The 15,882-nt window shown below is 36.6% G+C and overlaps 1 protein-coding gene across 1 annotated transcript; it reads right to left on the bottom strand.

The window, feature by feature from the left end:
- Positions 1–11,215: 11,215 nt before the first annotated feature.
- On the bottom strand, positions 11,216–12,346 carry LOC108362555 (zinc finger BED domain-containing protein 4-like). The gene has a single exon (XM_017615589.1). The coding sequence runs from the start codon at positions 12,344–12,346 to the stop codon at positions 11,216–11,218; it is 1,131 nt and encodes a 376-aa protein (XP_017471078.1).
- Positions 12,347–15,882: the final 3,536 nt, after the last annotated feature.

Here is a 15,882-nt window from a genome sequence, read left to right as displayed (position 1 = left end):
GCCACCGGCGATCCGGTTCATTTGCGAAGCCTTGTGTGTAAGCGAGCCAAACACGACTACTAAAACACAAGGGCAAGAAGCATATATCTCTTTTGAGCTTCAGCTATTCGTTTTTTACAGTCTACAGTTGAAATTACTGAAGCATTCCGATTACTGAGTTCTTACAGTATCCAAACTGTTTCGAAAGGACCTTAATGTTTGATGAGTCTAAAAATTTCATAAATGAGACTGAGTAAGGATCGGGGTGAGAAATTTGACCCTTATGATTTGTTTGACGATTCATTACGTTATCGAATTTCAACTGTGACTTCATGCGCCAATTCTCCGCGACGGAATCTTACAAATCTATGATTTTTGTAAAGCACGCATATCGTCGATATGCGTTTCATTTTTGATTAACGTTTTTGGTTAGCGCCTTGTGAGACCTGGCGTTGTTTATATTACATGGCGGTGTAATTACTTAGCCTGCATATTTTCTTGCAGTAGTGGAATTGTTAGGTATATGAGAAGTGGAATTCGCAATAGGTTTTTACGACAACATAGATGTTGAGATAGAGTTGCTGGGTCGATCCTCCTCCTCTTCTCTATAGGGCGGAAGTAAGATTAGTTTTACTAAAGGCCTCGTTATCTGGCCTCTTTCGGTCAGGATATCCACTACACGTACCCGGGTATCAGAACCAGGTTGTAATTTTACCACTCTTCCGAGCCTCCATTCATTCGGTGCTAGGCTGTCCTCTTTGATTATGACTAGGTCTCAAAATCTCATATTGGCTTGTGGATGTCTCCATTTGTTGCGTTTCTGGAGTTCAGATAGATATTCTGATTTCCTTCTGTTACAAAACGTGTGATGTAGGACCTTCAATCTTTGCCAACGATTTACAAACGAGGCAGGATTTTCATTGGCATCAATTTCGGGTGGAGCTAATAGGTGTCCACCAACCAAGAAGTGACCTGGAGTAAGCGGCTCCAAGTCTGATGGTTGGTTCGATGAGGGGCTTAATGGTCGGGAATTCAGACGTGATTCAATTCGGCATAGAAGAGCCGTAGACTCCTCAAACGTATATTTATAGTTTGCTGAGATTTTCGTAAAGTGGCTTTTAAAACTTTTAACTCCTGCTTCCCAGAGTACAAAGTTGGTCCCATTGTCGGAGTAGATATTTTGTGGACATCCCCTTCTTGAAACGAACCTGGCAAATGCTGCCAAGAAAGATTGAGTGCTCAGGTAAAAGGTAGCTTCCAAATGGATCGCCTTACATGCGAAACAGACGAATAGGCAGAGGTATCCTTTGGACATACGACAGCCTCGTCCACTATAGCTCTTAATGTCAAAAGGTCCTGCAAAGTCGACTTCTGAGTTTGTAAACGGTCGTGAAAATGTAGTTCTTTCTCTCGGAAGAATTCCCATTAGCTTCGTTTGCGCACGTTTTCGATAGATCGTACAGATCGAATTAGGCGCAGCATGAGCTGATTCTCGCCATGCAGCGAGACCTTGTGGACGAACTGGACTATCAGACGAGACAGGTGGTCGTTATATGGCAGGATAACTGGGTGACGCTCGTTAAAGGCGAGATCACTAGATGTTCCTAGGTGGCCACCTGTCCTCATTATACCGTCTTTATCGATAAAAAGGTTAAGGGGTAGTACTTCACTTTTTGAACCCATTAATTTCTGAGATTTTATTGCAGAATACTCCTCCCAATAATGCTTATTCTGCCAGATGGTTATCAAGATGGTTTATCGTTGCTTTAATTTCATCAGCTGAAATTGAACAAAATTTCGCACGAAATGACGCTCTGGTTTTTGGGTGAGTTCTTTGAGAGAATCTCGTTACATAAGATAAAACTCTCAAAGCTCTCGAGAAATCAGAAAATCTTTCAATAATATCATAGTTGATATCTAACATTGTTGTTGTGTGTACCTGGACCCTTTTCTCTTCTACCACTGGGTTATAGTCCTTTTCTTCAGTGGGCCATTTGGAGTATCTTCTTGCAGCCAAGAAGGGCCCTCCGACCACAGGGAATTGTTTACTAACTCTTGCGCCGGAAGTCCTCTGCTGGCTAAGTCTGACGGATTTGAGGTTGAATCTACATGACACCAATTTTCTTTCCCGACCTTTTCTATTATTTTTGTTACTCGATGCGCAACAAAGTTTGACCATGAGCACGGAGGTTTCCGAATCCAGGCCAGGACAATGGTCGCATCCGTCCACATTTTTGTCATTAGATGCCCTAAATTCAGGTTACAACAATCGAATCGAGGATTTCTGACAGTAAAACCGCCCCACGAAGTTCTAAGCGGGGAAGCGAGATCGTTTTAACTGGTGCAACCTTGGTTTTAGATGGTGTAGACCTTGTCATCGTTTTTGACGCGAATATATAAAGAAGCAGCATATGCCTTTTCTGAGGCGTTGCAAAACCCGTGTATTTCGACTTTGGCTGTAGGTGAAAAATATATCCAACGAGGGATACGAATCCTTTCGATGTGACTGTAGCTTTCCTTATAAATTTCCCAACGGTGTAATGTGGAGGTTGATACAATTTCGTCCCACCCGGTTCCTTCTAACCAAATATTTTGCATTAAAATTTTCGCGGTAATGGCAAACGGTGCGAGCCACCCTAACGGATCGAATAATTTGGCAATAGCCGATAGTATTGCCCTTTTTGTATGTCTATCTTGATTCTCAATTGACTTGGCTGTGAAGTAAAATTTGTCAGAATCGGCGTTCCACCTGATGCCCAGAGCCTTAACCGAGCTGGTGTCTTCGAAGTCCAAGAAGTCTTATTTCAGTAGATAGGATTTTGGGATGCCACATAATACTTCGTTGCAGTCCATTTTCTCAAAGGAAACCCCGCAGATTGCAATACTGTTGTGATTTCGTCCTTAGCTTTAATTGCAGACTCAATGGTGTGACCGCCAGCTAGAACGTCGTCTACATACATATACTTTATTAAGATGTCCGAAGCTACGGGGTGCGAATTTTCCACGTCGTTCGCTAACCGAAGCAGAGTTCTAATCGCAAGGTAAGGTGCGCAATTGACACCGAAGGTCACCGTATTGAGCTCATAAAGTCTAATAGGTTCAGTTGGATTAGTTCGCAAAATTATGTGCTGATACTTTGTTTGGTCAGGGTTTAGTAAGATTTAGCGATACATCTTTTCGATGTCGCTGTTAAAAACATACTTAAATAATCTCCACCGAAGTATTAAAGTTGGCAAATCATTTTGAAGGACTGGGCCAGGATAGAGCAAATCATTAAGGCTCACCTCACTTGATGTGGGCACGATGCATTAAACACCACTCTTACTTTGGTGGTAGTGCTTTCGACAGCGTGATGAGGCAAGAAGTAATTGTCACATGCATCTGCAGAAACATTCACATTGATTCGTGTCATGCGGCCTAATGCCTCATATTCTGACAAAACTCGGTTATATTCTGTTTGCAGAGATGTGTCTCTCGCCAATCGCTTTTCTATCCTAAAGAACTGTGAGCAAACGATTTTTAGAGCGGCTCCCAATTGGACGTCTTTTGGGAAGTCCTGCTTAAATTGGAGTGACACTATGTACTTGTCTTCACCGTTTCGCTTTGTTGTGCTTGGCAATAAGCGTCCTCCTTATTATAAGTTTTGTTCTTTGGGATGTTTTCTAACTCCCAAAACGAGACTAGGCGTTTGCTAGGGTAACCTCGTTAAAAAACGATACACATTTGTTACTTGTAGATGTTGCTTCAGTCTGACTGCTTAGTATCCACCCGAATACTGTTTCCTGAGCAAGAAGAGTACCCAAAACGTTCTTTCGTATTCCACTCAACATTATTTGGGCATAAATGTCACCACCTAGGACAAGATCAACTTGCTCATTAATGAAGAATCTCTTGTCCGCTAGAATAAGATATGGAAAGGCTTGGCTGGTCATGGCGTTTATTTGACACGTTGGTAGATTCCCGGTCAACAGTGGTAAAACCAGCACTGTGGTATCTATGTTGATAAAAGGGTCTATCGGTGACCGCAACTGAATAAAACACGCTTCTTTTACTTGGGCTGACACGGTTTTATTGATACCTGATACCTGCGCATGATTTTTTTTTTTGAAGGCAAGTTAATCCTACGTTTGAGTCTCTCCGTAATAAATGAGCACCCTGAACCGGAATCTATTAGCGCGCGTGCCGAAAAGGTAGTATTATTGAAAAATATATTGACACGCGCGGTCCCTAATAATATCCCTTTATTTGTGTTAGCGAAACAAGATTTAACATTGCTAACCGATTTTTTATTTGCTCTTGCAGAATCTAATCTTAATTGAGCCTGTGCAGAAGTAGAAGCAACGTTATCCATGGGATCTGATTGGTTCGTTTGAACAGTTGAGTTCTGTGCGGCTGTCTGCATATGTAAGAGCGTGTTGTATCTCTGGTGGCACGTGCTGCAATTATAAGCGCTGGTGCACCTCGACACAGTATGTCTTGAAGAGAGGCAGTTGACACAACTATTATTGTTCTTTACAAGCGCTATCCTGTCGGAGGTCGAAAGCTTACGGAACTGTTGGCAGTCTTTTAATCTGTGCTCATTAGATTTGCACAATTGGCATGTAACTTTGGCCACACTTGCCTGGAAGGCGCCGAGTCTTTTCTGTGGGGTTTCAGTGGCAAGTCTATTATTATGTGGTTTCGGGTTTTTCGTATGTTTAATACTAGTTATGCCCGAGCCGGTCTCAAGTGTTTGGAATCTGTTGGACAGAAATTTGTCCATATCTTCCCACTTGGATATTTCCGTCTTGTTTTCGATAGTCTGCTCCCACAGAGCTAGAGTACTTTCTGGCAATTTAGTGGAGCAAAGATAAGTAAATATTGCATCCCAGTTTGAAATATCAACTTTATAGCTTTTTAGTGATGAAATGCAATTATTTATATCCCGCTGTAATTTCTTAATCGAGATGCCGCACTCGTTATCTATATAATTTGTAACTGAGAATTTACGAGAATACGTTTATTCTCGTACCTATCTGTTAAGTTTTTCCACGCTGTGGCAAATCCTTCGTTAGTAAAAGGACACTTCCAAGTATACCTTTGGCCTCACCCAGTGTTTTTTGGTTCAGATGGAACAATTTTTCAACTGGAGTGAGGCGCTTGTTCAATATATATGTATATGGCCGTAAACATATCTCGGAATATTGGCCAAGAAAGGTAGTCACCTTTTAACACTTCCGTATCGCACGTAGGAAGGTGTATGTTATGTTCTTGGACCGGCGTGCCTCTGTATCCTTTTCGCTCTTAACGAACTTTGCATGCAGATCTGCCATATTAGATATACAGCGCAAATATATAGCTTACGAATTCTTATACTTGGGCTTCTAGCGTGTCGGAATGTACCAATTCCTCATAAGCTGCCTTTACTTTCCTCCATGTTGCCTTCAATTCTTCTTGTTGAAGAGTATGCGTATGTCTGGTGTGATCAGTAAGAGTCGTGTCGTTGTAATCGGCCTCAAACTCGGTCACAGCATCAGTGGCAGCATCAAAGAAATATAAAAATTTCCAAATACAAAAATTTTCAATTGTTGATTAAAAAAAAAAAAACTATTTGGAATTTTGCAACAAAAATTACACAGTGTACTGTTCGACTAGAAACTCGGAGCTGCCTGAATATCATTGATAAATATTAATGTTGGTAAATTCGGTGCCCACTTCAGCCTTACCCACTACGAAAATGACATACACTAGGCAGAAAATGTTTCCGTACAGTGTTTTGTTTTACATTTGCGATGTTTTTCGTAATAATTTTTTTCCTTCATTTTTAATAGAAATATAGTTCATTCTGCATCAAATGGCATTCAAATTAATGATTCAAAGTTTTTACAAAATGTAGGAAAATTCCGCAGATTTTCACCTAAATTTTCAACTTTTAAACAAAATTTGCAAAATTTATTACGAAAAACATCGCAAATATTAAAAAAAAAACACTGTACGGAAACATATTCTGCCTAGTGTACTTATTTTTTTCTTACAAAAGGGACCTTTATTTAGTCACAACGCGTTGTTATTCGGTTTCGAAATCGTTTGGGAAAAAGTATAGTTCCTCTGGCTGTTCTTGGGTTTCAACCTTGACGGTGTCCTGGATGAAGAAGCTATCATCGAAATTTGAATTTTCATCGAAAGCGTGAAAGAGGTACGTTTCCCGTTCGCAAAATCGCTAGTCTTCTTCGCGATAAATATGTACTTATATATGCCTGGGAAGAAATGGCTTCTTCCAAGGGCATATTTCTTAGCTGATTTGCTATATGGCTTCCAAATACCTCAAACTCATCAGGCGTTTTGGAGTGAGATATGTTCTCAAATTTATTTACCGCCTGCAAAATAGGCTCCATATCCTGCGACTTGGACTTAACAGCTGTGACCTTTTTAGGCCTTCTAACTTGAGATCCTGATGGGTGATCATCAAAAAATCCTGCCTCACTTTCTCTGCTCTCCACCTACAATAAAAAAAAAATATTAAATATAATAATATAATGTTTTAATTTCAGGTTCCTAGTATAATAGTTCTAATGGTAAAAAATACAAGATTTTAATAATAACTGGCAGTTCCCCTTCTGTTGCGGCGCTCTCGACGGGAAGCACGTCGTGATTAAGAATCCATGGAGCATCGGATTTTTACAGACACAAAGGCACGTACAGCGTTGTTTTATTCGCCATCGTCGATGCACACCTTCGCTTTTTGTATATAGATGTCGGTGTAAATGGCCGTATGAACGATGCAAGCATTTTAAAAAAATCTAAATTTTGTAAAGCGCTTCAAGAAGATAAGTTGGGTTTACCACATAAAGGGGCTTTTATTGGCGATGATGCGTTCCCTTTAACAAGTAGAATTTTGAAGCCTTATTCCAGGCATGAGCACTTTCTTGCAAGGAGAAAATTTTTAATTATAGACTGTCACGAGCGAGGCGTATTGTGGAAGGCGCGTTTGGCATAATGGCGTCTCGCCTCAGGATATTTCGAAAGCCCATATCGGCGTCGCTAGATAAAAAGGACTCCATGTGTTCTTCAAAACTGGCTTCGAACAAGTAATATGAGTGCAGTTGGTTTAGTCGATGAAGAAGACACAACCACTGGAACCACTCGTCAAGGAAGTTGGAGGAGCATTCCATCAGGTGCCTTACTAGAGGTCAACACACAACTTTGTTCTAACAACTACACCGAAAATGCAAAGGAGCCGCTTGACAAGATCGCAAATTATTTTGTCGGCCCCGGAGCAGTTGCTTGGCAGGACAAAATAGTCCCTTGAATAATTTTTTTAAATGTACAATTACTATATATTTTTTCACATTAAAATATTGTATTGAAAAACAAACTTTAGTTTTTATTTTTTATTAAAATACAAAAAATAGTTACCATGTTGGTTTCCGTGGCCCTTCCTTCGCCTACAGGTTTTCAAAACCGTTCCGCCACCTGGAACCAAGACACCTTCGGTATGTACACGTCATCGGTACCAGCACCACTCTTCTTCGAGGACCCTATTTTGGCTGCTTCCCTAGAGTACATGGTTCGCACACTTCTTATCTTTGTTTTCAGCTCACTAATAGAAAGATAGAGCTGCAATTCTGAAAGCATCGCATTTAGTGCAGCTGTCCGAAACGAGTGGTTTTTGTACAGCTTGTTCCGGGGATTCCACAAACATGGGTGCTGCTCCTAGCACTCCAGAAACTTTATTATATCAATTTTATTAATTTTTTAATAATCACACTTGAAATGAAATGGTTTTGTGTATTTAAAGTTGTGTTCCTGTACTTTTCGAACAAAATCATGTAAAAATGCAAATCTGCGCGTAAGGGAACAAACCCACACAGGGTTGCACGGAAAAAAAGTTGAACGGGCTCAAAGTGGGCTGGCGACCAACTTTGCTGAAAGCGATTAATTGAAAGGCCATTTACACCAGGCCATTGTTGCTTTCAACTAAAACTTGCCTGAAAAATCGCCGCATGTAAATTCCCTATTACTTAGGGCCGTTTTCTCAAGTAACCAGTAACTTTAAAGTTCTCTTTATATTTAAAGGTTGCATTCAAATTTATGGTTGTGTCTAAAGTAAAGCACTTTATTATCGGCTTTAACTTTGTTTACAACCAAGAAACATACATACGTCAAAAAAACGATAATAAAAATGCTTAACTTTAGACATAGCGTTATTTTTAATCCAACCTTTAAATATAGAGTGAACGTTAATGTTAAAGGTTACTTCAGAAAACAGCACTTACTTGCTTACTTTTTATTTCTATAACCAATTTACCAAGCTCAGGAATAAACAAACAGTAACTCCAAGCATTTTCGTTTTATTAAGACCCATTAAATAAGTTGCTTAATTTAAACGGGTATGGTTAAACTTTTTGAAAGATTTTGTTAAACTTTATTTTTCCGGCGCGGCAAAACTGAGTGTAGTGTTACAGGGGCAGTTGAAATTTTCGCCCCGGTGTTTCTTATGGCGTTTTCGTTCATACAATATATGTTGCATCCTCATTGCCCCCTTCTTAGTATTTGTGCTTAGAGGGCAAAGATAAGGTAACATTTTTTGGTAGGAACGAAAACGCCATTAAAGAAAGCCATAAACATAGCGACCGTTGGTTCAACTTGGTGACGTTTTGTTCTAGATTGCACCGTTTGTGGGTCTGTTAAATGAATTTGTGTCTTGGTTGTATGAAAGATTAAAAAATTTTGATTTTCAGGCAAGTTGTACAATTCGTCGCTACATTAATGGCCATGTTGTACAAAGTCATTCTGTTTTGCGTTTATTTCGTTCCCTAAATAACCCAAAATGGATAACTCAGCCGAAACTTTTGTTGAATGTTATAAATGTAAGTCGAAACTATGAAATTGTAAAAATGAGATTTTACTATGAGATTGCTCGCAAAATTGTAACGTTTGTGGGCAAAACGTCCAACTTGCTTGCGGATCGATCTGAACCAACGGTTGTAATGTTTAAGGCTTGCATTATGTCAAAATTATGTGTTTGTTGTAATTCATTCTGTCATTTACTACCATTACACTGCGACAATAAAAAAAAATTCCTGGGAAGTTATGTATATTTTCTGGTAGGTCTTTTCGAGTAAAACAAGAATGGAAATATGAAATTTGCCAAACACCACCAAAATCTTGATTTACCTTTAAAAACAGGTTTTTCGTACTTTTGCGCACTTACAAGCCTGTAACTTATTAACCGAGTTTCGGTTTATTGCCGGGTTTAAAAAGACGAAACTTGGGGCTTTCGAACGAGATATAGGCGAATAAAAAAACCTTAAGATATCTGTGTGTATTTACCCACCAAACACATTTGTTTTACTTTTTTGAACTTTTCCAATTTTTATGAGCTTTTTATGCACTATTTTATAAAAAAACCATACTAGCCCTAAATTGATTGTAAAATTAAATTTAATAACGAGTAAATCGAGTGTACATTTTCAAAAATCGGATGAAAGTTTACTGAGTTATCAAACTTTTTATGAAAACAAAATGTTTGCAAAAGTATTATTTTTGGCTATACAACTAAAAAATGTTTGCTTTACCGTTTGTTTTTAATTTGACGTTTTCTATGATCGCAAAGTATGGCCATTCCGAGAGCCGGATCAAATAAGCAGAAAACGTTTTAAACGTCCCATTGGCCAAAGCTCAAAATGTTGTCCTACAACCACTGCATTTAATCCTGGGGTATATGAAACTATATGGGTATTCTCACAGGCTTCCAAAGCCCTTGCACGGTGCCCGGATTGAACTGTTTACAAAGCTGTCCCATAGGAAAACCGGTTTTTTTCGTGCATTGTAAAAAAATTTTATGCAAATAGCAATGCTTTTTGTCATCTTAAAGTCGTGTTCCATGCATTTTTTATTCTCTCTTCTAATACTTATTCATCGGTTTTATCTATTTTTATGAATTTTAGGTATTTTTATAGGACCTCAAGTTCGTAAAATTATAAGCGAAGTGAGCTTTTTGAACAAGCTGAGCTCTGTAGAAAAACGTGCACTGAAGTGTTTTGTAGCGCTACGCAATAATTTCGTTGGAAGCCACAGAAGCGACGACTATGTCACGGCTGTTAACAAATTTGTGAATGCTTACGGTAGAATGGGTTTTAACATGTCGATAAAAATTCATTTCCATCATTTGCATTTGGACACGATATCGAACCGAAAGTATCGATATGGTACTCATTTAAAGTATCGCTCTAAAAAAATCGGGTACCCAATAATATCGAAACAAAAAGACTCGATACCCAAAATATCGATACCAAATTCACATGAAAAAAAATTCTTATTTTCTAATTTAATAAGTTTTTACTTACTACACCGAAGGAGCGGGTTGAAATCCCAACACAAAGTTACGTTCCAGATGCTTCACGATTTGCAAGTTTTTACAGGAAGCCGTTCCAGGTGACCACCTTCCATAAGGTTTATTAATGGAGGTAACAGCTGCAAATCGTGAAGCATCTGGAACGCAACTTTACTAACCTGTTTGGTGCCCATTAAAGCTCCTTAACTAGCCATTGGAATGCGAAACACAGCGAAATCCCATGCAAGGAAATCGGCCCAAGCCTGACGCAGAATGTTAAGGCATATTCATATGAATGCAGGATTTACATATTTTATGTAATACACATATCTGTTGTCATAAGCAATAACCGCCTAAGACGACTTAAGAAAGATCTGAGTTATATATGCTATCGTATTCTACATACAACTACTATCCCAAGTGTATGTGAAATCCACATCTCGCTAGCTAGGCTATTTAAAAAATTATAGACGAACATATTTTAGATTCCCCATTACGTTAACATTACAATCCAAATGATTAAAACGTTTTTTCTCGAATTCAGGTTTTTCGACTTAGGCGGTTTTAGCTTATGACCACAGATATATCCTATTGCTTTACAATTAAATTCTGAAGTGAAGATACATTACCTTAAACGCGCCAAAAATAATTTAATTAAACTCTTTTATACTTTTAATTTATTATAAAAATATTATAAATTACATTAATGTAATACATTTTAGTTGAGTACAGTTCAGTCTTATACACTTTTAGTGTTGTAATGTGAATTTAATTAACATTGTCTTTTTTATTCTTAAATAAGAAATATAAAGTGATTTAATAAAAAAAAATGAATTTTGTACTTTAAATACTGACTAGAAATTTTCCCAGTAAATAGAAATAGAATATAGAAAATTCAACTCGTATAAATTAAAGAATTAATCAAAAAATTAGTTGAATATCCGTAAACATATTGAACGCGAAAAATCCTCTTAAAAAACCCCACTCCTCCTCAGTGCAATCCGCCAAGAAAAGCAGTTTATCTAGCCTCTTACCCGCCAACCTGCTCGTTTTCGCCAATGTGAAGCCTGCCTTAGAAACCAATCGTTCTGACGGGACAGACGTTGCTGGTATTACAAGATATCTAAGCGCAGTTTTAGATAAAAAAGGATATTTGACTTTATTTTCTTTCCAGAAATACAACGGATCAGCATTTACTGGAAGAAGTTTGCAATGTATGTATTCACTAATGCTTTCCCTTTGTTGTGTCGCGCGACCCCCTTCCCTACCAGACGCCAAGGTTCTAATGTGGTTCCAAAAATCATTCTTTTCGGGGGATTCTACAACTTCCACGTCAGAATCTTTTTGTGCCTCAGACACTTCCTCATGACTTTGCATATCCCGCAGCCAAGATAGGCATCTGGCATAAGCACACGGATCGGAAAACGCAATATTTTTGAATCTTGGGTCTAAAACACATGACAAGGCATGAATGTGATTTTCTTCAATATTTTTGAAGCGAATAGTTAATTGGTCATTTAGAACCATTTTCACTTTGTTAACTATGTCGTTATTCGAACCGTTTTTTACCATCTCATTTCTCATTTGTGCACGAAGGGTTTTAACTATTGGGATAACTTTACTGACTTTCACAAATTGTTCTCCAGAGATTTCCTTTGTTGCAATTTCAAACAGCTTTAAAACTTCCAAGATAGTTGTAATCGTCTCTAACTCTTGAGCTGTTGGTATAGGAGGCGCTTTGGAATCAAGGACTAAAATTTGGTGAATTGTTGGCGCGAGCTGTACATACCGGTCTAACATATAGTACAATGAATTCCAGCGCGTTCGAACATCTAAAATTGGTTTTAATGGCGGATTGCAATTTTGCGAAGAGCGGAGTTTGTCACTATATACAACGCTATTTTTAAAAAACTTAACAATATTTCTTACTTTTTCGCAAAGCGCGCAGAAAGATTCAAGTTTATAGACGGACTCAACTATTAAGTTCAATGAATATGCAAAACAGGATAAGTGATTGGATCTACCCACAAAAGCATTGACAGCTGCCACCATATTTGCACCATTATCGGTAATCGGAATGCGCACCTCCTTCCGCGTATAAAGATCTAAAGCAATAAATAGTTGTTTGATAGTGCTCTGAATTTAATTTAAAAATTTCAAAAACAAATGAAATTGCAGTATATGCCAAAGAATGATATAAAAAATATTACTTTCTTTGCTGTAACTCCAATATTGACCCTTTGTTACGCTTTGATTGGTCAATTCTTAAAAAATTTCATTCATTTGGTTTCCCATTTCTTGCAGCGAGAAAAAAAAATCGAGTTTTTTGAAACTTAACAAGCCGTTCATGAACAAAAAGAACAATTTTTTTTTAAATAATTTACGTTTCTAACAAAATCAAACTGGATTTAACAAGTTCTTAATATTATTTTTTTTTAATTCTTAACCGGTCAGCTTTCATAACAACATTCGAGCAGCTATGGCACTTCAAACATTAACAAAATATATCACTTACACAGTGAGTCCCAGTTTTGATAACACATTAATTTTTTTTATAATACTCCACATTTTTGTATAATTTTTAAAAATTTGTATGTGACTAAAATTTCTCACTTCAAGCTTGCACTTTAAGTTACTAAAATTAATGGCTACAAAACTACATACCCGAAAAACATCCAACGATTTTGAAAATTTGCTTAAAATTTGTTAATGTTTTTAAATTTTTTACAAAACTGATTTATTATAATATAATATAAACTATATTTTTGTTTTTAGAGAAAATTAACGTAAAAGACTCAACTTGAAAAACATTTTGAATATTGTAAAAAAAATCACTGTGATCAAAACTGTGACTCGCTGTATGTATGTATGCATGCAAGTCGAGCCAGATAAATAAAAGCTTGCAACAAAACGAAAACTGCTTATTTTAACTATAATTTCTGTACCGAAGTTCCACAGTGAGCTAATCACTTTAACTAACTATATATTATGTTTAAAGATTTTGACCGAAAGCGGAATCGTTATAAGCCATCTATTTTTATATGACCTTATTCTATACAGTGCCACACAAAACTATTGGCAGAGAATTTTTCACACTATCTAAAATTTTTAATTTTAATTTTTTATCCACAAATTTTTTAAAAAACATATACTACTACTGCTACAAAAAAAAAAAAACAAACAAAAAAATCTCTCAACTCTGCAAAACTCAAGAAAATTCAGTAAAATTGCATACATATTTGCAAATTTCTAAATCAGATTTTTCAGAAAAAATTTGAAAATTCAGTATTATAGCCCATTAAATTTTAGGACAATAAAGTGCAAGTTTCATGTTGCTAAAAAATCGTATTGATTTTTGTCCATTTTTTTTAGATAGTGTCACGTAGTTTCTTCCATATAAAAAATTGTCAAACAAACTTTGGATGGAAGGAACTACGTGACACTGTCATAAAAAATGGCCAAAAATCAATAAGATTTTTTAGGAACATGAAACTTGCACTTTATTGTCCTAAAATCCACCTAGTGATGTCTTGGCGATGTCCCATTGTTGCGTTCTTGTGCCGGTTCCTTACACCCAGGCATCTTTCTCTGCCTTTCATATACACTTTGCACATCTCTTCTAGCGCTGGAATATAAACAATTACATATCTGCATTTAGATAAAAAATTATAATAATAATACCATTCCGGGTGTGTCCGAATGTGCTTTTGCAAGTTTGTGGTGTTTCCCGAGCGCTTTATGGTCTTGAAGCAAATTTTGCAATTTGCCTCCTTTTCATTTTTCGCCGAGTAATATTTCCAAATATCGCTCCTTTTCATAACCTGTAAATATTTATTTAAGTTAAAATATTGTAAAATGTGTAGTAAAATTGAGCACTTACCAAAAAAGACAATGACCAACGATATTGCTTGCAACAATGTACAATGACCAAATCTCAATGTTTAAATGAAGATGAGTTTTGTATCAGTACAATGTTAAGTGTTGCCACTGCTCTATTAGAACCCGAACACAGAGTCGTTTTTAATTTGTACACCCTTAGTTGGCCAAAAAGCGATTGCATGCAATTTTATAATGTATTTTTGTTTTAATATGTAAAAAATATATTTAAACATATAACATTGTTAAATATATACGTATATACGTATTTACGAGGCAAACAATTTTGCTTTCATACTGATATGAAAGTTGTAAAAGTATTTATTTACACAATCTATTTTTCGAAATCTTCAATGAATTTTATAATTTGCAAATAATATAATGGCATAATTCCAATGCACATTGAGCACGTAGAGCACATGATTTGATTGTTTGTATCTGGTCACTAAATTGTCAAACTTTGCTTATATTACTCTAAGCTATCAACCTTTGTTTACAGATTTTGACATTATAGAGAGCAAAAGCAAAAACTAAAGACATTGGCCCGTAGTCATAGTCAAAATAAAGTCGACTTTAAAGTTAGTTGCAGCTTTTTTGACAGATATCCCATTGAAAATTATGTCAAAAAGCTGCAACTAACTTTAAAGTCGACTTTATTTTGACTATGACTACGGGCCATTGCTACTACCTGTTAAATGCGTCTTGTTCTTATTCAAAAAATAAAGTAATGCTTTGTAAAAGGACACTTCCACAAAAATTTTGTACTTATACTAAAAAATCAACAAAATATCAGAGTTTATCAAGTAAAACTAGTACATTATTAATCAAAGTTCTTTTAAGAAAATGTTTTATTATAAATTAGTAAAAAAACTTGCTAAAAGAACAACATTTTCTCTAATATTTTTTCAAATCTATTCAAGCTTCCGTAATATGCTAGATTTATTATAACTCTAACTGGATTTTACTTATATTTAGTATGCAAAAATTACAAGTGTTCTTAATATAAATAACAACAGAGGAAACTCTGATTATGACGAAATACATGGTAATACTTATTTGGCAAACTACCGCTACTTTTGGTGAAGTCGAATATGTAACTGTAAACTTTTGGCTCAAATCTGATGACATAGCGCGTCAAGCATTAGAAAGGGATAAGCTTACAACGTAGCGTCTGTGCGAACCATAGGTTGTTTCATACTAACTTATGACTGGTAGAATTTTTTCCGAAAATACGATACGATACTGAAGTTCATGTACTCGATTCCAAAAAATATCGGTGTAAAACTATCGAGTATAAAATATCGGTATCGAATGGCAAAAGTATCGATATGGTATCGTATCGTATCGAAATTCGTGTACCTATGCCTATTTTCAATATCATCTCAATTTTTACTCAAGTTATCGTGTGCACAGAGGGACGGACGGGCGGACAGACAGTCACCGCCAAATCGATTTCTTTTTTCATTATGATCATTTACGTATACATTTGTCTATATCCGTCTCGACTCGCTGTCTCGCTGTTACAAACAAGCGCGATATGAACAAAGTTATAATACCCTTGTGCACAAGTGCGCTTGGGTATAAAATTGATTTCAGAATATCCTACAACGAGAAGCTGATGATGCTTAATTAAGAAAAAAACGGCCAAGAAAACATTTTTGAGTAGTAACGGGTGATTTTTTTGAGGTTAGGATTTTCATGCATTAGTATTT

This window comes from Rhagoletis zephyria, unplaced genomic scaffold (genome assembly GCF_001687245.7).
Source record: "Rhagoletis zephyria isolate East Lansing unplaced genomic scaffold, Rhagoletis_zephyria_1.1 Rzeph_scaffold_01033, whole genome shotgun sequence".
NCBI lineage: Eukaryota > Metazoa > Arthropoda > Insecta > Diptera > Tephritidae > Rhagoletis > Rhagoletis zephyria.
The sequence above is the reverse complement of the archived record's forward strand: the minus strand, read 5'-3'. Positions and strand labels throughout refer to the sequence as shown.